The sequence below is a fragment of the Cheilinus undulatus genome, linkage group 12, assembly GCF_018320785.1.
Source record: "Cheilinus undulatus linkage group 12, ASM1832078v1, whole genome shotgun sequence".
Taxonomy (NCBI): Eukaryota; Metazoa; Chordata; class Actinopteri; order Labriformes; family Labridae; genus Cheilinus; species Cheilinus undulatus.
Window position 1 is genome coordinate 22266111 of NC_054876.1, and position 26342 is coordinate 22292452.

The following is a 26342-nucleotide window of genomic DNA, read 5'->3' on the forward strand; positions in this document are numbered from 1 at the left end:
ATTTAAATCACAGTGAAAACAGCAGGCATGACTTTTGATGTGCCTTTCTTCTAATAAAAGAAATAAACTCACAGGAAATGGGCCTATGTGTGGACCTTTCAGCTGACCGTGAATATTTATTATTTAGCTGCTTGTTTTGTTTGCTTATGTCTGGGGATGATGTTTGTGTGTTTAAAGGAGAGAGGGTGATGCAAAGCGCAAACATAAGACAGTAGATCTGACTTTAGCCTCTGTGTGTGAGAATTTTTAAATGAAACTCCGTTGACATTTCTGACAGTCCGTCCTGACTTTGCTTGTACAGGTCATGTTCTACATTCAGACACAGTAGTTATGGATTGTAAAGGATTCAGCCATAAAGTGTGTGCTAGGTTTTCTTCCTCTCATGGCATTCTGTAGAAGTATAACCCTGGCTTGTCTCCTGATCAAGTCAAAAATAAAACTGGTTAAAACTGGTAGATGGCAACTGAGACCACCAACTTCTCCACAGTGTACAGCAGAAAGAAGCCAGGGGGGCATGACTAGACTAGGTAGGGCCAGATTTCCCCTGAGGTTGATGGACATCTAAACAGAGCCAACCAAAAAGTGATGATTAAGCAAACATTTATCAGGTGCACCAGTGACGATTGTCATGATACAAGTGCAAATGACTGGCTAGATAGAGACGGATATGGTTAGCATGAGCCAGGCAGGGGGGTTCATAGCTGCATTGCCTCCTCACAAACTTACATGTGTTTGGGAGTGGTTTATTCCAAATGGTGATCAACTGTACTGTTACAGAAAGTCTAAGAGATCCTTGTGATAAAAAAAAATGTACAAAGAGCAAATTGGGCATTTCTAAAAGATGGACTGACAGTTTATTAACCATAGAAACTCTCTTGGGTGTGTTTCACTTGTGGCTACAGTACATGGTGGTCCAGCGGTTGGCACTATTGCCGAACAGCAAGAAGGTTCAGAGTTTGAATCCTAGTCATACAGGGCCTTAATGTGTGGAGTTTTCATGATCTCCCTATGCAAACGTGAGTTCTCTTTAAGTAAATACTCAAAGAAATTCTCGTTAGATTAACTGGTGACTCCAAATTGCCTGTAGATGTGATGTAACAGTCTAATGTGTACCCCGAGTCTGGGATTGGCTCCAGTCCCCCACAACCCCAGGACAAGTGTAAAGCATAATGGATGAATGAATGATTTTCACTGCCCCCTGGTGGCCAAAACTAGCTTTACATTAAAAAAAGATTTTCTGTTTTATTGCTGTTGAGCTTTAATGCTCCCCTTAGCAAACTTGTGATGTTATTTTATTTCTGAAGAAAGTAAAGACCATCCTGTTGTTTTGCATACTGATCCATACATTGAACAATCTCTTTGTAGCCTTCAAATATGCACATGGAGTGCAACACTCTTTGACAAGCTTGCCATATGCAGATAATTGTCCAGCTCTTCCAGGTGGTGGATTTCTCTCAGGATGTGGGCTGATGTGCCAGCAGACAGAAAATGAAGACATGCTTTTAGAAAACACTGTTTTTATTGTCGTCATAATGTGTCTAATGCATAATCCTTTACAGAACACAAAACCTTTTGCTTTTCACATTTTGCTACAAGTTCATCAATTTCTCTATGGTTTCCTTTTTCACTATTTACATTTTGAGAAGCTTCCTGTGTGATGTATGTCAATAAACTGGTGAATAAAATGATGTGCCTGAGGAACAAGCAAGTGTTGTGATGTGTGTTTCCTGCTTTGTGTGTTTTATGGTATGTGTGTTTTATTGTTCCAGGTTTGAAGTGACCTGAACCAAAAACATGTATTACAGACAGAAGTCTTTTTTTAAGGTTTAGATTTTTGCTCTTTTTCTATACTTTTCTTTGAGGGTAATTGAAAAAGTTTTGACTTTCTTTAAACCAACATACATAAGACCATCTGCTTAGATCAACCTCACTCCTCTGTGCACTCTTCTCAATCTTTACAAACCTCTATAAACATGTGAGTGGATTTAATTTTTCCTAAAGCAACAAAGATACTATAAACCAGAATATGGATTAGGTAAAGAAACACCTATAATAGATGAATTTGATCAAATTGTTAGACTGTCAGTTTGCTTTTTACATTGTCCACATTCACATTCTTGCACCATGGTACCTTTAAAAGGCAACACTGAGTAAATAGGAGGAAAATGTGTGTGTGAATTATAATGGTGGTTCTGATATTCTGACCAGTTCTTCAAAAGTTGTGTTTCACGCTGATCAGTCAGTGCCGTTGGTGTATTGGGAAAGCTTATCCTCCAAATCACAGATTCTCTTTTCCTGGGACAAAACTGTGGCCTTCAGATTCTGAATCTCCTCCAACAACCTCTCAAGCAACTGAGGCTGGACAGGAAGAGGAAGGAGAAGAGTGAGGAGAAGGGAGGAGACGAGAGAGGTGAAGGGGAAACAGAATAAGAAAGAAAAAAGGACAGTGACAGGGAAGGGAGATTTAAGGATAAAGAAAAATAGAAAGGGAAAAAATAGGTCAAGGACAGCGAGTAACTAGGAAAAATAAACCAAAATAAAGAAGGGAGCTTTGGAAAAAAAGTGTTTTGGCAGGTACAAGAGGAAGAGAGACCAACAGAGATGTGTTAAATGGAGGTACAGATCTGTGACGTTACAAATCATAAACTGCTGTCTTGATTTTTTTTTCTTGAAAATGTGCATCATAAAGCTAGATGGAAGGCATAATCTAATGCAGAGTGGTATATAAACCTGGCGTTCACACAGGAAATGCTGTACGCAGCCATACAACAGAAGTCAAATTTTGTATGCAACAACTTACTGGCAGACTGTTGGTCTCCAAAGTGGACATGCTGCGTCGGGTGGTGGGTCTGGAGTCCAGCACGTTCTTCTTTGCCACTTTGAGCTCTCGACTCTTAGGCGGCACGTAGCCCTCCCTCATAGACACCAGGATAGGGTCTTCATCACGACCATCCAGCCACTCCTCAGGCTCCATGGCCGGCTCAGGCCCTGCTGTGTCTGGGTAAAGGTCATCCTGGAAGAGGTCCGACTGCAGACACAAGAAAATGTTTAGTAATGCACTCAACTTCTATTTTTATGGATGATTATTAAAGAAATGTGTCACTGTGTGTGTGTTAGCATACAAAGGAGATACTCTAGATCTGCTTTACACAGCTTTCACAATCAAAACATGTGACTAGGTAGGACTTACTTTTCTGGGAACTGTCATTGTGATGGGCTCACACTTCTTGTCCAGGAGTTTAAATAACCTGAAAAGAGAGGAGAAACAGAGAAGAAGCGCAACATCCATCAGTTAATACTTCTGTTTTCACTGCCCATCTTTGTTTTTATTTTTTTTTTTAAGATTATCTGCAAAGTTGCAAGATGGATCATTTATCAGATTTCAAAATTATTGTGAGTGAAACTCTTGTGATAGAAACAGTAAAATTAAATACATTATATTTATATTTGGCCACACCTCTTCATTACTGAATTCAAGTGTTTCAATCAGATTGGTTGACACAGGTGTATAAAATCAATCACCTAGACATGCAATCTTCATTTGCAAACATTTGTGATACAAAAAGGGTCTGAAGAGCTCAGCGACTTCAATCGTGGTACTGCAATGAATACCACATCTGCAATTAGACTATTCATTCAGATTGCGAGCCAGGCTTTCATGTCTAGCTTCAGTGTCTGACCTCATAAACGCTCTACAGAATGAATGTACACAAATTTCCACAAAACACTCCGGGGGAGGTTGGGCAACTCCATATGAAGTGAAATGTCTTCCTATCTTACCTGGCGATCTCACATTTGCTGACATCCACACCTCTCTTGGGCATGAAGCCCATCCCTCTCTGGGGCTCCTTACTGCTGAAGGTGTTGAGGTAGTGGACGTATGGCGGCTCTTCTGTTATCTCAAAGTATCTGATACTGCTGTCTCCCTACACCCACAGAAAGACAAATACACAAAAGATGTGAAATAGCAACGTGATCTGGAAACACACTGGGATACAACTATCAAACATGATTGTGTTCAGTAAGTCTCTTTATCTGTGTACCTTTCCACAGAGGTAGACCATGTTTGCATCTGCATCATAATATGGTAACAATACTCCGTTACTTGTGTCCAACTCCAACAGTGCGATAGGCTCCTCAAAGTTTGTCTGTAGGGACAAAAAGCAATGAAAAAGAAATCTGACACAACAAAAACTTCTGAATGGCTGAAAACAACGTGTTTGTTTGTTTGTTACCGGGTCCCAGAGTCCGAGCTCTCTCTGGCTCATCCTGGTGAACCCTGTGGTGAAAATGTTTCCGTCTCTGGTAAAGATGGCTCTCATTGGCCGGATCCCCTCGTGTGGAGCAAGACGTTCCTGTAGGGCAGCGTGGGAAAGAAATCAATATGAAAACATATTCTACTGATATTTCCTGTTTTAGAGTGAAGGCTGGGATTATTTTACCTCAGCTGGTAGTGGAAATGTTTCTAATACTCTTGAGTTGAACTCTCAGCTTGTGCTAGTTTTGGTTCCCTTTTGGAAAAAGTGAGTCCTCGTATTTCTCATCTGATTTTGGTATTTAAATATTTAAGTAGTGTTTTTACAGTGAGTAAAATCTTGATGTAAAATGTAATACTTATTGAGATTATTTGCCATGGCAAGTGCGAACAGCAGCTTTTTCTGCAGCATACTGTTGTAGACTTTGTATTACACCAACCTTTCTGTCTCCCCCAACTCACATCATCCCTGTTTCTGATTCTATCCATTGCCCTCCCCTATCAATACCCCCCCCCCCATTTACAAATCCATTTCCTGAAATTTCAATGACAATGATGAAAAATTCAATTATCTAAATAATTTACTGAAATTTCTATCAAATTAGTGAAAACTTCAATTCATCCCCTCCCCCAAAATCTAAAAAAAAATCCCCCGACAACTGAAATAAAATTCTAAAAAAAAAAAAAAAACCCTAAAAAATGTCCCCAAATTTCACAAAACTGCCAGAAAATTTTCAAAGCAAATTTCCCCAATAGCTTTCAACAAAGCTCTCCAAAAAATGCCCACAATTTCCATTAAAATACTTGAAAAACTCCTCGCCAGTTCCTAAAAAAACAAAAAAAAATCCCTCAAATTTTCATTAAAAATTCCAGAAAAATTTTAGGCAGATTTAAAGGAAATACCCCCTTAAATTTCTTATTAAATTCACCAAAATTTTGGGGCACTCAGATTGCTTAGTGGATATGTTGTGCCTTGTGTTCTTGGGCAGCCCGGGATCAAGTCTGGTCAGTGGCTCCTGCATGTGTCTCCCCCACTCTCTCATCCCTGTTTCCTATTCTATCCACTGTCCTACCCTCTCAATAAATGCACAACAAAGCCCTAAAATATATTCAAACAAGAAAAAAATTACAAATATATTTCTTAAAATTTGTATGAAAATTCTTATAAAAATAAAAGGATAGCCTTCCTAAAAACATACTAGTACTAAAACATTTCTAACTAAATACATAAAAATTCAAAGACACCCCCCCAATTCAAATCAATTTTCCCAAAAAGTTACCAACTTCCCAAATTCTATGAATGTGCCTCAAAAAATGTCAAAGCAAATTCCCCCAAAATTTCCAACGAAACTCTCCAAAATATGATTATAGCTCCTCAAAATGTCCATGAACATACCTAAAAATTCCAAAGCAGATTTTCCCACTTTTTATGCAAAATATTTAAACTTAAATGGACATTCTAGACCAGTGATCCTCACTATTTTTTTTCATGTGAGCCACATTGGCAGGACGGACACAACAGGAGAGCCACTTTAGTTAAACTGAAAGCCACCAAAATTGAAAAACATTACTGAATACTAAGGTGTCAACCTACAGCACAGTGTTAACACAGCCAATACAGATTCAAGTCAAACCAGCATTACCTTAATACTGTAATGAGCAGAAGGTGGCGTGGCCTTTACTTTCTTCATGTTGTATTTGTAGTTTGTTGTTGCAATCATCGTGAGGCATTCAAGATGTGTGTGGGTCAGCCAGTTTCTCTATTTTCTCTTGATAATGTTCATGGTTGAAAATGTCGCATGTGCTCATAAAAAAGACATCACTTTCTGTATGAGTGGTTTCAAAGTGGGAAAGTCTGCTTCAGACACCAAACTCCAGAAGTGGCCAACACCTGCTTGTAGTTCAACTTTGAGAATGTCATTTGTCTGCAAATCAAATACCTAATTTTCCAGAGCAGCACAGTTATTGGGACATAGCTCTGATATTGTTGGAGTGAGAGAGGATACATCCACATGGAAGGGGTTTTCAATAAAATTGAAAATCTCCTTGTGCTCATTCACATCGTTGAATCTGAAGTCAAACTCACCCTTAAGCTCTTCCAAAACTTCAATAAATGCTCTGTGGCTGAAGTGCTGCAGCAGGGATGATGACAACTTGTGGTTGTCGCTCTGAGTTTTGGGAGGTGGATGAGTTCTCTGTCAGGTATCCACAGGACAGTTATTTTGTTTTGGATTGCTCTGATTGCCTTCAGCATGTCACTAGGAAGCTTATCTCTCCCTTGAAGCTGCAGTCAAAAGGGCAAGCTGTATGATTAAATGTGGGTCCTTTAACTCTGGCTCCTGTTTCCCCTTGCTGTCCAGGAATGTGTAGACCTCTGGAAGGAGGCTCAGGCACTCCAGCACCTTTCCACAGGACAACTATCTGACTTCACAGTGCATCACTAAATCACTGTATTCAGTGTCATAGTCTTCTATTAACAGTCGGAGCTATCTGTAGTTTAATACTCTGGACACAATCAAATTTACCACATGCATCAGCTTTTGCATTACATTTTGGAATTCGGTGTTCCTGAGTTTTGATACCAATCAAACTGTTTCACTGTATCATTCCTGGTGGATGATACAGTGAAAACTTATGAAGTTTGGCATATCCTCTCTTTTCTTCATGAGACCGACAAGACCCTTCTCTTTGCCTCACATGCTTGGGGCTCTGTGCAATCACTAGCAAGAGTGGACCAGCTGAGGTGTTTTCCCTCAAAAAACACCAAGTGGAAGTAAGCACAGCATTTTCTCTCTAAAGGAGTTTTCTTTTGGGAATCTCATCCACATACACAGCTGAGCAACATCGGTGACATCTGTGCTTTCATCCACCGCGATGATGAAACACGGTGCCACATGCAAATCAGGCAGCAGCTGCTCTCTTACATCCTTACCAATGTCCTCTATCCTCCTCATTATTGTTGAATCAGACAGTTGTAGTCCTTTAATTTGCTGTACAATCACGTCCTTGTTGTCAAAGTCTGTGAAAAATATTTCAGCTATAGCCAAAAAACCTTTCATCCTCCTCGTTTCGCACCCTACTTTGAGCCTGTTCATTTGGTTTTTGCCTAGGTTTGATAAGAAATCCCTCCACAAGTGTGCTGTTGCTGTGGCTTCGTGGTGTCCTCCCATGAACTCCATTCTTGTTTAATGTTTTACTTATTGTAGATTTGTCAACACAAATGTTAGCATGTGCCAGAGATTTCTGTAAGTCTTTAGCTGACACTCTAGGATTCTTCTTCACCTCATTGAACATTCTGCGTTGTGCTCTTGCTGTCATCTTTACAGGACGACCACGCCTAGGGAGAGTAGCAACAGTGCTGAACTTTCTCCATTTGTAGACAGTCTGTCTTACCGTGGACACATGAACATCAAGGCTTTAAGAGATACTTTTGTAACCCTTTCCAGCTTCATGCAAGTCAGCAATTCTTGATCATAGGTCTTCTGAGAGCTCTTTTGTGCCAGGCATGGTTCACATCAGGCAATGCTTCTTGAGAACAGCAAATTCAAAACTGGTGTGTGTTTTTTATAGGGCAGGACAGCTTTAACCAACACATCCAATCTCATCACATTGATTGGATTCCAGGTTGGCTGACTCCTGGCTCCAAATAGCTCTTGGAGAAGTCATTAGCCTAGGGGTTCACATACTTTTTCCACCCTGCACAGTGAATGTTTACATGTTTTGTTCAATAAAAACATGAAAACATATTATTTTTTGTGCGGTATTAGTTTAAGCAGACTGTGCTTGTCTTATTGTTGTGACTTGGATGAAGATCAGAACACATTTTTTGACCAATTCATGCAGAAATCCAAGAAATCCCAAAGAGTTCACATACTTTTTCTTGCAACTGTATGTTCTTGCAGGGTCTCAGGATGATATGTTGAATTTCTCCCTCTCCAGTATCAGCAGCAATCCATGTTTGCTTTTCCCGATCTCCTAGCTCGATAATTTACTCCAAATTTGTCGTAAATGTTCTCAGATTAAAGCTTCCGCAAGAAAAATTCAGGTTGTCATTTTTGTCACCCCCTGGTGGACAAAGTGGTAACTTTGATCTTTTTAAACTAGGTTTGTTCTTCCCATGTGCAAGTACAAAAAATCTAATCCTGCTTTTTTTGAACAGCAAAGTGCACACTTATTAAGAGTATTTGCATTATAAACTTAAAAGAGACTGTCCCTGCACCTCTGCTATTGGTTCTCATTGTCTTACGGCTCATTTATGATTTGTAGACTTTAAACAATACAACCTGTAGTAGTTTTCTGACTCTGTGCCCAGGTGAGCCAGAATTTTATGTTTGCAGTTTCTAGTAAATCACACAATATTCAGCAATATTTCACCAGAAAGTCTGATTAAAGTTCTGCCATTTTTCATAGTTATTTTCTGAGTTATTTTTCTACATTTATTTCACTCATTTTCATAGCTAGAAAAACTCCTCATAGGAGCAGGCCTTAATATTTCATACTCACTGCAACCACCTCCCTCTTGCGGGGGTCGCAGACACGCAGACGTCGGTCCTTACAGGTGGTGCAGAACAAACTGCCGTTGCGGTTCCAGCTGATGCTGTAGATGAGGTCTGGATGGTCATCCATGGAAATGAGGGGCTCACCGGTCCCCACATTCCAGATTATGATCAAGTTATCACTGCCTGGTGGGAGAGGATGAACATGTACATGTGAGTGTGTTTTAAAGGAACAGACTCACTCATTGTTATACAAATGAAGAAGATCATTGTGAGTGAAGCTGACCTGCAGTGAGGAGGATGTTGCGTGCTGTGGGGTGCCAGCTGACGATACCAACGCGTTTGGAGTGACCCTCCAGGACAACGACAGGATCAGACAGCGGGCGGGACAATGTGTGATCTGGGATCTGCCAAACCTGGAGAGAAAGGATGGCCAGAATCAGAGCAGCCTGGGAAATTCTCTTTCTGATGTTAGACAGCAAGTCTGACCTGTTAAGAAATCAGGAAAATAACTTTATAAAGGTAATCTATATCTAAATAACATTCTGCTATGACAGTTGGCATGTGCAGAACCAAGGAGTAAACTACATAACACAAGCTGCACAGACCGCCATTATTGTTGTTCACTATCAGTGGAGCTAGTTAGAAAATCAGACACTGATGAAAATAAGGTTTATTAACATTGACCCAGCAGGCAAAGCATCCTAGGAGGAAGAACGTGTATAGTAAGCACACAGACTGGCTGATGATTATTCTGACATGAGCCTTCCGCCTTAGAAACATCATTATTTTTACCTTTTGGGGTTTAGAGGTAAGTAGTAGTCTCTGTGAAGAGGGGAACCTTGCCACTTGCAAGAATAGTTATATATATATCTCAACCTACAGACAGACAGACAGCCTTGCACTATAAACATCAATGACCCAGTGTCCTTTCTTTCCTTATTAGGATCCCCATTAGCACTAGCAAAAGCATTGGCTATTCTTCCTGGGGTCCTCACCGATATCTTCTTGTTTAGTTTTTCATTAAAATGTCAAAATATTCTCATCAGACATTTTTAATGACAAACACATAACAAACTACACTAAAAGGCTTTTGTAAATACTCTGTTTGCAACAGTCATTCTGATGCGTCATGACCTGGCTCAGGTGGTCCCAACAAAAGGTCCCAGTTTCAAATTCTGGATGAGCCCCCACTTGTCATGACCTAGTTCAGGTGGTCCCAACAAAGAAAGGAGACAACACCATTTCACAGTTTTTTAACAAGACTTTAAACAAGACTATTTGTCAGTTAGACCAAATCAAACATTTAAACTAAACGGTTAATTTATTAAACCAAATAGACCATGTAAGACTGAATCAAATTATCGAATCATAAAGTTCTTTAATAATCTGAATTAAGTCAAATTAGACTGGGTTAGACCAAATTACATCAATTTAAAGATTTACACAATTCATCAGTAAAAGGGGTCACATTTAAAACTGGGGGCCCAGCACCAGGCCCCCAGCGTGAAAGCCACTTAAGTACCTGTGACTTTTTGATAGAAACTAGTTTTGGTAGTAGTTTTTAGTTTACTGACTTATAGTTACCGTAACTTGTTATTAATTCTCAGTAACTTGCCCGTCCCTAGTTATAAAAGCCAGCAGGTGATGTTGATCCAAACACAGATAAATACATTTCTGTCCAGGCTGCACTCACAAACACTGTCATGCACAAAAAAACACACAAAAATACACACTAATGAGCCTCTTTAGATGACACAATGATCCCTCTCTGTGGACCAAGGAAAATGACATCATAGTTATGGCCTTTCTGATCTGCCAAAACTGGACAGCTGCACCTGCCTGTCTGGTATTAACAAAACACACACACACCCACAAAGGCCAGCAAACAGCACTCATACAGCACCCCAGCAGCTGCTGCTATCTGGGAGGCAGAGATTCAATCTCTGGATCGCACAAAGATTCCTGCCATGTCTTTGTTAGCAAATGTGGGTAAATCTGTCCTCACATGCACACAAACATGCTGACTCAATAGACATGTTGTCATGATACAAACAAAAAAATGTTGACACATGTTAACACACTTGGCATACCAAACAACAGATGCTCACAAAAAACACTGTAATGTGACTTGATGAGCAAATTATCTTTATAAATCAAAGAATATTACACCAGTCCTTACACCCCGAAAATGCCTGATAAACATTGGTTTCAGAAAGATATTAATGTACAAAGTAGAGTTTTTTCCCAGTGGTGCTACCATTACCAAAATTCTGTATCCTGTCCTAATGTGGACCCCCAGTGACTCATTGAATGGATAAAGATGTCTCAATGGGGCCCAATAAAAAGGCAGTGTGTTTCTCAGTGCTTTCTTAACTAGTAAAAAAAACAAAACAAAAAAAAAACAAACAAACAAAAAAAAATCATTAACTCTTAATCCTAATAAAGCCGCACCTGCTGGAGATATCTTTGTGTGCTTTACTGTTATGATTCAATACAATATAATGAATAATACCATACTTCAAGACATTATACGATGTTATACAATTCTTTCATGCTTTCATTAATTTGGGGGGTAAAGTGAAACCCTTTACAATATGATATGATAAGATACTTTACACTACAATACTTTACGCTATGATACTTTATGAGGTCCATACATTTTGCTGTGACATCATTAAGGAAAATAAACCCTTTGGTGGAGAGGGGTTTTTTTTTTTTCTTTTTTTTTTTTACATTTTATATGAAAAAAATCTCCATAAGGATCCGTTTAGAGAGTTCTCAGAGTTGTTCACATACTTGGGTGTAGCACAAGGGGTAAAAAAAGGTACTAATCACCCAGGCCCACAGTAGACAGGGGCCCTCAAGAAGTCTGATTTTTTTTTTTTAAATCAATGTCATTAATGAACCAAAAAACATAATGAATTGTTCAACAGACTGATTTTTAAAAAAATTTAAAATAAGAGATTGAGGAGCCCCTGCTCTTCCCTTCAAAAATTGCCAAATGGTACATTCCACCCCCTAGCACTGCATGGGAGAGCAGAAGCTGGTGAAGAGGAGAAAGGAAGGATGATAAAGGAGAAGAGAGCAGGAATAGAGAGCGAGATGAGAATGACGGATGAGAAGAGAGCAGGGATAGAGAGCAAGATGAGAATGATGGAAATTATCGTGCCAGAAGATAAAAGGGGAATAGTTTGTCCTTGAAGAAATTTTATGACAAGTTAACTCAGCATTCAACATCTTGTCACAGAGTTGTTTGCATAAGTACAAATTGATCTCTTCACACTTTCACACATGACTTCATCACAGTTGTCTTGTATTGATTAGATTAAATACACTAAATAAACAAAAGTATTCGGCTACACCTGTTCATTATTGAATTCAAGTGTTTCAATCAGACCTGTTGCCACAGGTGTATAAAATCAAGCACCTAGCCATACAGTCTGCTTTTATGATACAAAATGGGTCGTTCCAAAGAGATCAGTGACTTCATCCCTGCTGAATATTCCACAGTCAACTGTAGATGATATTAGAAAATGGAAGCATTTAGGAACAACAGCAACTCAGCCACAAAGTGACAAACCACAGAGCAAGGTTAACGAGTTGCCAATGCTCTGCTGATTCCTCAGCTGAAGAGTCGTGTACTTCCACACAGTAATCACAAAAACTGCAGCAGGAGCTTCATGAATGGGTTTCAGTGGCCAAGCAGCTGCATTCAAACCTCATATCACCAAGTTCAATGCAAAGCTTTGGATGGATGGGTTTAACTCACACCAACATTGGACTTTGGAAAAAGGCCCATTTTTATTCCAACATGGCTGTGCCTCATTGCACAAAGCAAGGACTATAGAGACATGGAGCTCTGTGTGAAAGAACTTGACTGGCCTCTACAAAGTGCCTGACTTCATACAGTAAATGCTCTACAGAATGAATGGGTACAAATTCCTACAGAAACACTCCAAAATCTTGTCCCTCTTGTTGTAATGGTCAAGCAGCTGAATACTTTTCTCCATATAAAGTATTTCTCTCCAGCCCATGTGGTCTAGTCCTCACAGCGCCCTCTGCTGACTGCACCCATCAAGAGCTTCAGCATGTCAGAGTCTTACAGTGAGTCAAGACTTTCTACCCCAGCTATTCTTCAGTTTGTGTTTTTGTGAAGAATCTTATCCTCTATCTGACTTTTAAAAGCACATACATCCTCATATTCACACAGACAAAAAAAAACAAAACAGGAACAGGATGTTGGAGCAGGAAGTGGGACAAACAGCTGTGTTAAAATAACACGGTTTACCAACTTGTTGAGGACAAAATCTGATGAAGGCTGATGAAGTTCAGCCATGATGGAACAGGTGGGTGGAGAGAGAAACAGAAAGGTCACACTGCTACCTGGACTGATTTATTTTGCTTGTGTAATAAGTGCGAAGACATAACTGTGACCACCTTTTTAACAGCTCACTGAGTCACCACAATACACTCTCCTCCACATGAATTTCTAGCTTCTCCTACTCAGACCACTCCTCCTCAAACACTCTCACAAACACTCATATATCCACACATACACCTACCATAGCAGTGCAGTCCTCCGAGCAGCTGGCCAGGATGTTGTCGTCATGAGGGCACCAGTCGATGTCCAGGACAGGCCCAGAGTGTCCGTTCACGAGTGGGTAGTTCTTATCCACACGACCTGTCTGCAACACAGCAGCATTCACACGGACAGCGTTAAACTCAGCGATATATGTGCACAAAATGGTTGAAGTTACACTCTCACTATTGAGCTTCTGTTGAGCTGATTGTTTGAAGTATTTAAATAGAAAAGTCAGGGAATGTTTCTGCTATGATATAGTTCAATTTGACAAACATTATCCACTGTTTCATCTGAATGGATCTCAGTATGTACGACCCAATTTCAAAAAGTTGGGACGCTTTGTACAACATATCAGATGTTGAAACTGAAACATTTTACAGCTTTGGGAAAAACATCAGCTCATTTTGAATTTGATGGTTGCAAAAAAGGAGGAAAGGGGCAACAAAAGACTGGGAAAGTAAGTGGTACTAATGAAAAACAGCTGGAGGAGCATTTTGTGACTAATTATGTTAATTTGCAGCAGGTCAGTAACATTACTGGGTACAAAAGGAGCATTTTAGAGAGGCAGAGTCTCTCAGATGTAAAGATAGGCAGAAGTTCACCTATCTGCAAAAACCTGAATCTAATCATTGTGGGAAATATTTCAGAAAATGTTCCTCAATGAAAAATTGTGGACCTAGAATGTCCCACCACCTACAGTAGGCCTACATAATACCATCGAAAGATTCAGAGAATCTGAAGATATCTGTGTGTGCAACTGACAAGGCTGCAAATCAATCCTGGATACTCATAATCTACACACATTCAGGTGGCATTACATTAAAAACAGGAATGATTCTGTACTGGAAATCACTGCATAGGCTTCAGAATACTTCCAGAAATCATTGTCTGTCTAGACAGTTGACCATGTCATTAACAAAAGCAAGTTTAAGCTGCATCATGCAAAGAAGAAGCCACATGTAAACAAGACCAAAAAAATGATGCCATCTTCTCTGGGCTGAAGCTCATTCACAGTTGACTGAAGCAAAATGGAAAACTGTTCTGTGGTCAGATTAATCAAAATTTGAAATTCTTTTTGAAACCACGTACACTGTGTCCTGTGGACTACAGAAGAGAGGGACCATCCAGCTTGCTATTGTAAAGAAGAGGGGATGCAACACAATGGTAAACACGGCCCTGTCCCTACCGTTTTGAGCTGTGTTGTTACAATCAAATTCAGGTAATGGTAAATGAGTCAGTTTCAACATTTGGTGTGTTGTTTATGTTCTATTGTTAATAAGATATCTGTTCACAAGATTTTCAAATCATTGCATTCTGTTTTTATTTACCAATTTTTTTGGAGATGGAGTTGTAAATGAACCTTAATATTAGGCTATACAAAGCATGCAGCACCACTAAAGCTTTTGACTCGTTTGATCACCAGGTTCTTTTATGGAATTTGGCTGCAATAAAGTTTCTTTAAAAATTGTGAAATGGTTTTAAATGACCAGAGTGGTAGAATGCAGTGTTTTCAGACTGACAGTCTTTCCTAAAATGATGTCCCACAAGAGTCTATATTGGGTCCCTTTTAATTCATTATTTAGAATATTTGTAAATTAAAACTTGTACTAAAAGTCAAGAGTGAATTGACAAAATAACATGCTTATCCAGGTCAAAGAGAGCAGCAAAAGATGATACTCAATGTTTATATGATACATACAAGTGTTATTTTGTGTCCCAACATATTTATTTATTTTTCTAGTCAGTGAGTAGTTACAGGGATGGTGTTTATATGTGTAAATAAAGGTATGATTAAAGTGAATTAAAATAAACAGATATTTCTGAAATAGTATCAAGTCATGAAACAGACAGAAGCAGACATTTCAACATGAAGCAGCCTAATTCTATGATGTCACAGGTTATTTGATTTATCCTTGCTCTGATCGTGTGAACACATGTATCAATTTGAGTTCACACAAACACACAACACGGTCCCCAGGAGAGTGTATTTATATCTGAGCGACGAGGCGCTGAAAGGGGAGTTTTTCTTGTGGCCCGTGGGGGACCCTAAGGGGGGAGATGGAGGATAGAGAGCACCATGGTGTTTATTATTAGCATGTCTGTTCACTATGACTCTAGGACAGGATCACAGCCATTTCTATGTGCCTCCAAACATTCTGCTCCTCTCTTTTGTCACTAATTAATACTGATTAAACTCATCAGTGATTACTTTATTACCCTCATTAGAAATATGAATTTTTTTAAGATGGTAAAAAGGCCTGTCATTATCATTCAAATATGACACTACTGTAGTTACACTACAGCATTGTTTGCAAGTTTCAGATATAAATAGTAATGTTTCCTCGAAAGTTTTCCAATGATAGCTGGTTAACCTCTCAGTTCTCATGATGATAGACAGTGTGGATAATCTGTATTAGCAGCCAAGTTTAACACATAAAGCTTAACACATTTTTCTTATTTCTTCCAGGTAAAATGGTACTTTTTTTAATCTATGAACCTGGTTTTCCAGTTTGCATTCTACCTCTCAAACACATTTCCCATTTATGGTATGACTTTAACACTTTTACCTCTTTTTATCATCCATGTACAAAGCTTTAACAACATAACCTGTCACATGGAGGAGGCATCTCACAGGGCATAATTTCTGCAACATTCGCTTTTTTATTAGCACATACTAGAACATTCGTAACACAAAACTGATCATATTTTTTAAAATATGATTAAAAATACTACTAAAACTTAGATTTAAATGTCTGGAGCACAAAATCTCAAGACAGTCTGGCTGCAGACTGCAGATCTCAGATGCCCTCCTTCTTAGACCACAATAGCAAGACGCTGCTTCTGTCAGAGCAAAAATACACGATAAAACTTTAAAAATAAAATCATATTATACTTCCAGTTAGGGTAAAGGTTAGGAAAACTAAAGCTGAGTCTAAACCTGACCTGATGTAGCTAATATAGCTAAATCTAAACCTAACAAAGTTAGTTTAGCTATGTTGGTTGCATATGTAGTTAAATCTAAAGCTAACAAACCCATGTAAGCTAAATAGATAACGTAGCTACATAACAAATGTAGCTAAAGCTAAAGCAAACAAAACTATGTTAACTATTTTAGATCATGCTATTAGTTAAAGCTTGATGTGTTTTAGAAGTAGGTATGCAAATGGAGGCTTGCTTTAGCTTCGTTAGCTTAAGTTGTAGCTAACATATCTACATTGGCTTATGTAGTAACAATACCTACGTAGTGAGAAAGCTAAAGCTAACAAAGCCATGTAAGCTACATAGATAGCGTAGCAACATAAATAATTTAGCTAAAGCTAAAGCAAACAAAATAATGTTAGCTATTTTAGATCAGGCTTCGTTTGTTAAGCTAGGTGCACCTTAGAAGTAGGTATGCAAATGGTGGCTGCTTTAGCTTCGTTAGCTTAAGCTAAAAGTAGCATAGCTACATTGGCTTATGTAGTAACATTAACTATGTTGTGAGAAAAGCTTTAGCTAAAGCTATAAAAAGCAAGCAACTGTTGGTGTACCCACTTCTTAAACAGATCTAAACATAATTAATCCCACTTTAGATAGCTTTTTTTAAAATTTACGGCATGTTTCTTAGTCTGTGATGCTTGCAGTGTGGTTTATTTAGTGAATGTAACTGCCAGACTTTGTTTATGAATAAAGTTGAATTTAGAAAAAAAAAATCTAAAATGTTGTACCAGAAAATTTTGTCCTTTTTGTTCTGACAGATGCGATATCTCACAGCTGGGTCTGCAAGAGTTTGTCTGAGTTTTGTAGTCCAAAGCCAAACCTCTCTCCAAAAGTTCAAGTGAAGAGTTTTTATCTGATTATGATACACATTAACTAAATTCTGATGCATCTTTATAAATACAATATAAAGAAGATCATCAGCGACAAGACTGACAATTTCTATTGAGCTATGTTTGATTCCTGAAACTGGCGCTGGAGGATAGGAGGGGTTAGCAGCATTTAGATGAGCAAAGCAAAGTTTTCCACACAGGAGCTTTCAAGTGCGGGCTGATGGAAAAATAAAACTATTATTTCCCTCCACAGAACATAAAAGAATGTTTTTGTCTTATTGATAAAGGGAAGATTATTATAGGGCTTCACACTAGGGCTTGGGGAGCAAGTTTTGCTTACCAAGTATTCCCCCAGGATTACAACTACTATAATATCATCTGCTATCAGAGAAAAAAAAATTAAAAATCAAGAAATAAAGCTATTATTACAACATACATCTAAGAGTTTTGTGTCTTCTGCTGAGGTAAAGAATTAAATTAATGTAATAACCTCAGAGGCTTTTCTTTGTATTTGACATACTTGGGATCCCATCACTTAACTCCAGCAGAGATTCCTGGGGAGTCATCATCTTCTCTCTCCTCATTATAGCCTTCTGATTATGTCATGCAACATTGATCCTGTCATAGCTACTAATAGCATGATATTACACAATTCTGTGTTACTGACACAAGCCTCCAAACACGACAAATGCTGAGTCAGAAAATCTCAAGTCACCTCTGGCAAGCCTCAGCATTATCGAGTTGGTGGGAATTATATATCTCCCTTGTTAAATTCCCACTTCAGTAGTAAAGAGAACAAAACTCTGCATGAAGATTAACTGAACAATAAAGCTATATTGTAGACTGATGTTATAGAATTAAACATTTAGTCTTATTTAATAAGAGACAAGTAATCTTCATCTACAGCCTAATCAATCAGACCAAGATTCAATGCCCTGCTACACTTAAATTTACAAAGAGATGCTTTTTTTTAAACCAGAGGGTTTTTTTTTTATTTTTGTTAGGTTTCTCCAGGGGAAGCAAAATGGAGCAAAGTAAAGAGATATCCTCACAGAAAAGCTTCTCTGCAGCACTCAAGACCTCTGACTAGGCCGAAGTTTCACCTTCCATCATGACAATGACCCTCAGCACACAGCAGAGAAAACACAGTAGTGGCTTAAGAACACTTGTGAATGTCCTAGAGTGGTCCAGCCAGAGCCCTGACCTGAGCCTGATTGAACATCTGGGTAGATATTTGAAAATGGCTGTCTACTGGCAGTCCTTGAGAAGATTTGCAAAGAAGTAAAAAATCCCACAATCCAGATGTGCAAAGCTTGTTGTGTCATATTCAAAAAGACTCGAGGCTTTAATTGCTCCCAAAGGTGCTTCAGAGTAAAGGGTCTGGATACTTGTGACAATTTTATATTACAGTTTTTTCTTTTTTATACATTTGTTAAAAATCTTAAATTCTATTTTCACATGGTCATAATGGGGTACTGAGTGAAGATTAATGAGAATAAAGATGCATTTCTTTGACTGTAATTGTTTCCCCCTCGTTCCCACTCACTTTAGAAACAGGCAGGACCAGGAAGGCGCCTCCTCCACTGGATTCAACAATGACCGCCAGGAACTTTGGGTTGACGGCACAGAAGGAGCTGTCCCATGTCACCTTGGACACTCGAATGTCATCGTAAGTCTGCTCGGCCTTGACCGCCTGGCCAAAAACGTGGCGAAACTTGCTCTGCCGCACGATGCTGCGACTCATGGCTAAGGAGAGGACAGAGGAAGAGGAGGAAAAATAAGAGAAGATTTCAATGTCTGAAGAATGAAAACACCAAACAAATGCTTAAAAACACAGTGTAGACCATTATATACATGTTTTTTCTTACTGGGCAGTGTCACTTAATGTGATTCATTGAGCATCTTCAGCAATCCTGTGTTTTAAAGGTAGACAATGACTCAGTGATGACTAATGAAAGCACTCTCAAGCTTTGGGTCTTCAAGTTGCCAGCACTCAGCTTCAAGCAGAACAGATGGTGTGTCCTGCCAACAAGTCTGAGAATTTTTACCTATTTAAAAAATCACCAAGAATTTTTACAAATTCTGAAATATTTGACTAATTAACACTAAGACACTATTTTGTATATCTGTGTAATAGTTTTAGTTATTTCACTCAAGGAATTTCTAAAAGAACATTTTTCTGCTCTCCTTACATTATTTACCGTGTGTTGGCTGGACTCTTTACACCAATCAGGTTTCATAACAGCTGTACACAGTCATTTGGTTCTGTCAGCTATCAATCTAATCTCATCAGACCAGGGCAAATAGACTAAATGGATTAGATAATCTTAAATTTTACAAGCTCAGATTAACACATGAATTAGAAATTGGATCCAGCTTCAGTAACCTCACCAGCTGGTTTGAGGAATGCCTCAAAAAGCAGTGAGTTTAGCTATATTTAAGTGTCAGAAGTTACAACTACTTAATTTGATGATAGGCTGGAGCTTAAGTAGACTGAATGTGAGTCTATCAAATGCAGTAGTCTATAACCAAGACTAAGTCATTAGCAGGGAAATTAAACATTTAGCCCAGGGATGGGCAACTTTGTTGTCAAAGCCAAATGGGTCAAATTGTTGGATGTTCTCACCATAACCATTGAGATTACTGGTAATTTAGTGAAAGGAAGAATATGTTGCCTTTGTGATCATTTATTATACCAGCATTTATGTTTTTTAACTCAAGTAAAAATAGAAATTTGACATTTACAGAGATAAACACGAAATTAAATGAATGCCACACTGCTTTTTAATGTGGTGAACATGATAGTTCCTTTCATATTATCTTTTTTTTACGAGTACATTTAGTGATGCGTATAAAAATGCATCTCAGAAATAATTACAGCCAATGATATCTTCAAAGCTCCCGTCTGAACCGTTTGGGCCCGGTTAGTAAGTGACAGGACCAATCAGCGTTGAGGGGCAGTACTTTTGGGCGCGGCAGAGTCGTGACGTATGCAAGCAGCAACAAGAGGCCAGTGCAACCATGGCGGAAGAGCTTAGCGTGGATGCTGCTAAAGCGCCAGTTTTATCAGAACTTGACGACATTTCTTCGTTAAATGAAGAACAACGAACAGAATTGAGTTGCTTTCATTTCAAAATCGACAAAAGTCATGTACTGACATGTTGACAGTCACCATGGTTCACGTTATGCAGTTCTCTATGGAGTTTACTCCTAAGTAGGGACGCAGCTCCATAGCGTCTACGTCACATGTTTTGTTGCTCTGATTGGCCTGTAAAGATGTGACAGACATAACATTCATCCAATCACCCTGTGAGTTTTTTTTCAAAGGCTCTGCTCTTTGAAAAATGGATGGAATATGGAATTTTAAATGTGAGACAAAAAGGATCATTAATCATGATTAATCACAGAAATTCAGAGATTTATTGCAGTTAAAATTTGTCATTGTTTGACTGCCCTACTTCATAGTAATTTTCAGTGCCTGAAGTCACTGCTGCAGGGTTGATGTCATCCCAATGCTGAGGTTCAGAGTGACATGGTGCTGCATAACCCCAAAGATCTTTAATACATTTGACTTATCCAAGAATGCTGGATGCGATTATTGCAAAAAGAAAATGAACCTTGTAAATGTAGTGTACAAAATCAGTGGAAAGATAAGGCCTACTGCTGAGAGGCTGCTCTGGGATGCAGTGGTCAGCTCTGTTGCCTCACAGCAAGAAGGTTTCTAGTTCGTACAGGGCCTTTCTGTGTGAGTTTGCATGCTCTCCCCGTCCAAGTGAGGGTTCTCTTCCACTGTCCAAAGACATTGTTTTTAGGTGAACTAGAGACTCTAAATTGCCCTGAGTGTGAATTTGACTGCTTGCTTGTCTCTACATGTCAGTCCTGTGATGAAGTGGTCACCAGTACAAGATGTACCCTGCCTCTCACCCAATGACAGCTGCCACCAAAAACAGCCCCCTTGACCCTAAACAAGACAAGCAGTAGAGATGATGGATGAATAGCTGCATGCTACTTTGTCCACAGGGGGTCGCCATAATCAACACAAACCAGAAGTTCCTCAGAGGAGCTTTAATAATTTCATGCAAATATCAAAGTAGCAGCAGCTCCTTTCTTAACATTAATAAGAAAATACAACTTTAACATAATAAATGTTCTAATGTCGTTGGCCTGTTCTGAATCCAAGCCAGGTACTGAGGTTGTAAGCCTGCTTTTCTCTGATTAATGAAATCTACCACTTTTTTCAAGCCTGTCTTCTGTGGTTGTGCCGGCACTGCCAGGGTATAATCCACCAAAACACAGGAGTTATTTTGTAACAGTGTCTGCCATCAGTGTAGATATTAATAGTTGATTGTGTCAGCAAACACTATGTGACAGCTAAACATCAAAGACAAACACTGAGACACGGAGGCAGATAAAAGGTCAGGGGTGAATCTCATATATGACAGACAAACTAGCATACCAACAGAATACAAACGCTGTGAGAATGTGTGGTTTAACTCTTACCTAACATGCACTTGTACACTGCATTGGCTTACATAAGGCCAACACTCAAAAAACCTAAATGTAGAAGTAGGTCTGCTTCAGTCCCTAAAGACTGCTGGTAAATGTGAGTTCTTCTACTTGTGTAGTCAATCGTCAAAAAACTGATACAGCGTGTGAAAAAGAGAAGTAGGCCCATGGTAACCCAAGTGGACACAAAGTAACTCAGATCCTGCTGTGTTCTCAGCTGAAAGGGAATATTTTCTCCCAGGAATATTCTAGATTTGGCTCCACAACTCAGCTTAAAGACAATGTGATACATAACCAGACTGATGAGAGGGAGCACTCTCGTCTTTCCGGGAAGTCCTCTGTTATCAACGGGCTTACATTCCAGAGCCCACTTCAGCTGGCCAGCGGTGGGGCATTTCAGGGTATACACAATAGCCTCAAGTTGTTTTGTTGTGGCCTGTTCAACTAAATCAAGTCCTTTTCTGCATGTGTTCACAATAAATATAATAAATAAATGAATATTTCTTGCTTTCAAATTAGATTTGACAATAAACTTTTTCTGCTTTTCTGTTCAGATAGAGGTGCTTAATCAAAGAAAATTGAACTTTGAAGAAAAAAATAATCTTATCTTAAACTAGGAGTTCATTATGAGCTTTAGAACATGGCTGCTGTTACCAAGTGGATTTAGGTATAAATCTACTTTCTGCCTTACCTTAAAACTTGTCTGAGTGGTAAGCAAAAAAATGCAAATATGTTTGAGAGCTCCTGCGCGGGACTTGTGGTTTGTGTTCACTTTTCTGCACTCTGTGGACAAAGCAGTAGGACAGTCTGGCTGTAGCCCGTTTAGTGCTGACGGCCACTCTCCCGACTATTTATCTGAGATGCTGTACATCTCTGAACAGAAAAGCATGCTAAAACTAAACAAAACCAGATTAAACTTCTATTCCAGGTTTGGTTAAGGCTTGGGATATGGAACATTTACAAGTCAAAAACCTGCTTTGCAAAACCTGATTACAAAGTGCTTAATAAAGCCAGTTAAACAGTCTAGTTGCAGGATAAAAGCTCCTTCTACATATCTCTGTTAGCTTTATAAGCTATGTAGCTAACGGAGCCACATAGCTAACAGAGCATATAGTTAATGGAGCTAAAGCTAAGCTCCCAAAACAGCTATGTATCTGTGCTATCTGCATAGCTAAGTTAGCTTTATCTACGTTTGCTAAAGTTCAAGTTTCTACAGCTAACTTAGCTATAGATAACAGAACTATGTAGCTAATGCAAAGCTTACAAAGCTCACCTATGTAGCTATGATGGCTTTAACAACATGTGAGAGTGACTATCTTTTGAAAAGGGTCTGGCTGCAGACAGCATCTCTCAGACGCCCTTCTTACAGACCAATACTGTAAGACAAACCACTGTCAGGACAAAAAGGACATAAATTGCCAGAACAAAGTATTTCTTGTAGCTATGTAAGCGGTGGCTCTGTTAACTTACACTTTGTACGTTGCTATGCTAGCTACTTAGTAAATGTTACTATGTAAGCAAATGAAACAACAGTAGCTTCAGCTTAGCAATGTTAGTGTAAACAAACGTAGCCAAAGCAAACATAGTCACTAGGCTATGTAGGTGATGTAGCTTCTTAGCAATGTTACCTTTTGCTTCGTAAGCTAACATAGCTTAGCTTTATGTTTGTCTCCATTTTTAGTTGGTTATATATACATTTTGTCACTAAGTTTTGCAGGTCAGGTTGTTTTAACTTTTACTTTTGGTCTTCTAAGGCTTACCTCAACCCTAACTGGAAGTTTAATCCGATTTTAATTTGAAAGTGTTTGCGTTTATTTCCTTCCTCAGTCAGACAGTGTTGGATCTTACTGCTAATTTCGTAGCAATAATTGTAACTTTTTGGAACAAATCTCGCCCCACTTTGTTTAATACAGTCAACTTTATGTATATTTTTAATTAATAATCGAATCCATCATTTCTTAATATAAAATATTTCAACAGAGTCAGCTTGCTAGCCCCTTTGCAGCGCTTTCAGGTATTAAACTACAAACGTAATCAACCTTGCAGATAGATGATGGCCATATTTGCTTTGTAAAATCAGAAACAATTGATTTTAAACAATTTAAAACTCCCACTAACACCTTTAAATTGTTTGTTTCATACCAACTGACATATGAAAGCCTTCCAGACGCTTCTTTAACTGTGTCTCAGGTTAATGAGAAAGCCCTCCCCTCGATCCACTGTGGCACACGCTCCAGAGTGGAGACAGAGCGAAAGAATGACACTGCCACTTTCCTAATATAGACATGACAAACTGCTCTGTCCCACCCGGGGCAGCGCTCCTCCCTCTCTGATCATAAATAGTCCCAGAAAGAAGTGGACATACTGTATGGCGCTTTACAGCTAATGAACGGAGCGTAAATTTAAAGTGCCATTACGCACAGCCCTTATTCTGTGTTAACATACAGGAGGTTGGAGGGGCGGGGGTAGTGGTCATGTTGCTCCTTTAAGTAACTCTCAGCTGTCATGCATGGCTCAGTATCTACCGGGGAAAGTGCACAATCACTAAGCACCGACTGTGTATGAAGATTTAAAGGACGCGCAGTGCAGAAAAGACGCTGACGCACCTCTCACCCCCACTGCAGCACCCACAAACACTCACACAGACACACACATGAGAAGAAGAGCTCACCTCAGGTTTCGGGAAGACACCTCTTCCCGGGACGACTCTCTCTGTATCTGTTGTAAAGCCTTCACCTCCGTCTCCTCCCCCTCCTGCTGTTGGTTTTTATTCCGTTAAGTGATATTCCTGCGGTCAGTGTTTTTCCAGGAGCGGCAGAGGACTCGCTGATGGGACGCACCGGACAACTGCGTGAAGCTCCTCGGCAGGGAAAGAGAGAGGGGGAGAGGACCGGGGCCGAGCAAGGAGAGAGGAGGGTGTGGGTGGGTAGGTGGGTGGGTGAAGGGTGGGTGCCGGCTATTTTGGAACAGGCTCTGTCAGTGCAGGGAAACGTGACGCGCGCCTGGTGCAGGGGGCAGCGCGTCCCCGTGGGGGTCACTGCCACAGCTGGTGGACTCAAGTTGAAAAATTGTGATTAAGAGAGTAGTGGAAGATTTAAGAAGAAAATAAAGGCGCACAGGTGACCTCCTGTTAAGGCAGGACAAAAATTATATCTTGCTACTTATTATAGTAATGTAGGATATGAATCAATATATTCCTTTCTGCAAGGTAATAACAAATGATTTTCACATAACATAATTAACATAATTATAATGCCTGATATGACTCAAGTCAAAATCAAACGATCATGAAACCTGAAAATAAAACTCCTAAACACTAAAAACGCTAAACGTTGGATTTTTTTAATTTGTAAAAAATCAAAATTTGCAAGCAGGCTCATTAAAAGTCTAAAGTGTACAAAAATACTGGCCCTTGTCAAAATGTCAACTGTATGGCTGGTCCTACTGACTGAACCATTTGGAAATTAATGCCAGACTTCATAGCAAAACCATGGTGTGCACAAATGTCAGGATACCAGAGAATAAAATAGAAGGAACTTAAACAACTTTAAAGGAAAAATAATGACACGATTAGAAATTTAAGGTGAAAATTGGCAAAAATTGGTTAAAAGTGGCAAAAATCTGCAGGAACGTGTGGTTAAAAATTGCTAAGAAGAACGCAAAAATAGGTCAAAAGTTAAAAAAAAAAAATGAGATTAAGCATCAAATATGGGTTGAAGAAAGAAAAAAGTGGCAAAATGAGAGTGAAAACGGTTAAAAAGTGGAAAAAATCAGGTTGCAGATGTTCTGACTGATGACTTTCTGCTCTGTGACTCTGGATTTGGTTTTTTCTGTGATTGTAATTGCTTGTTTTTTCTGTCTGTCTTTGACTGTGCTGCTGCCTGTCTTGGCCAGGACACTTGTAAATGAGATTCTTTATCTCAACGAGGTTTTCCTGGTTAAGTAAATTTAAATAATAATAATAAAAATGGCTAAAGTGAAAAAAGGGGCAAAATGGGTGGCTAAAGTGGTGCAAAGAGGTTAAAGGTAGCAAAAATGAACTTAAAGTGGGAAAAATAGGTTTATTATGGAAACAAATGCAACAAAATAGGCAGAAACAGTGATGAGAAGGGGTTGAAAAAGTGGCATGAATAAATAATTTGAACATCAGAACCAAATAACAACTGCACCCACTTTTCAACTCCAAATGTGGTAACTGTTAGCCAGGACGCGAGAACCAGTGCTAATGATCCAACACACACATGCACTGATATCAATACGTCTCTTCTTATTTATCAGACACAACATTCAGTCACAGTTAACTACACCTCTTCTAATTTTTCCCTGGCTTGTGGAGTTCTGCAAGGTTTGGGCCTTGGCCCAATACTGTTTTCTTTGTACCTGCTCCCACTCAGTCACATAATCAACAGTTTTAAAGAAATATCCTATCACTGTTACGCAGACAACATCCAATATCTCTTTTACACCTGAAAATTATTTGGGTACCTTATTTTCTTGTGTAAAACTTGTTCTTCACATGCTGGGTGTTTCTTTGAGCCAGTTCTTGTCCCTAGACCAACATGTCAGTCAGTAATCTGCTTTTTTTTCAACTCAGAAATATCCCTCAACTGAGACACTTTGTTTCCAAAGCTCAAATGGAGATGATTATTTACACATGCATTTCCTGCCATTTGGACTACTGTATCTCACTT

General features: G+C 39.2%; 1 protein-coding gene across 1 annotated transcript; it reads right to left on the minus strand.

The window, feature by feature from the left end:
• Positions 1–1887: 1887 nt before the first annotated feature.
• On the minus strand, positions 1888–24541 carry coro6 (coronin 6). The gene is made up of 11 exons (XM_041800654.1): positions 24323–24541; positions 18692–18891; positions 13317–13439; positions 9038–9167; positions 8759–8937; positions 4236–4355; positions 4044–4148; positions 3781–3926; positions 3191–3248; positions 2801–3028; positions 1888–2358 (listed from the first exon to the last, which is right to left on the minus strand). Exons 2-11 carry the CDS (start codon positions 18887–18889, stop codon positions 2236–2238), a joined length of 1410 nt encoding a protein of 469 aa, XP_041656588.1. The 5' UTR covers positions 18890–18891; positions 24323–24541; the 3' UTR covers positions 1888–2235.
• Between the last annotated feature and the right edge of the window lie 1801 nt (positions 24542–26342).

Bases quoted from the DNA above. Each gene is read 5' to 3' on its own strand.
- coro6 (XM_041800654.1), bottom strand. From the start codon at position 18,889: ATGAGTCGCAGCATCGTGCGGCAGAGCAAGTTTCGCCACGTTTTTGGC. The intron at 13,440-18,691 runs GTGAGTGGGAAC...GCTGTGTTGCAG, and splicing joins TGGTCCTGCCTGTTTCTAAA to ACAGGTCGTGTGGATAAGAA. The intron at 3,249-3,780 runs GTAAGATAGGAA...CTCTCTTTTCAG, and splicing joins AGCAAATGTGAGATCGCCAG to GTTATTTAAACTCCTGGACA.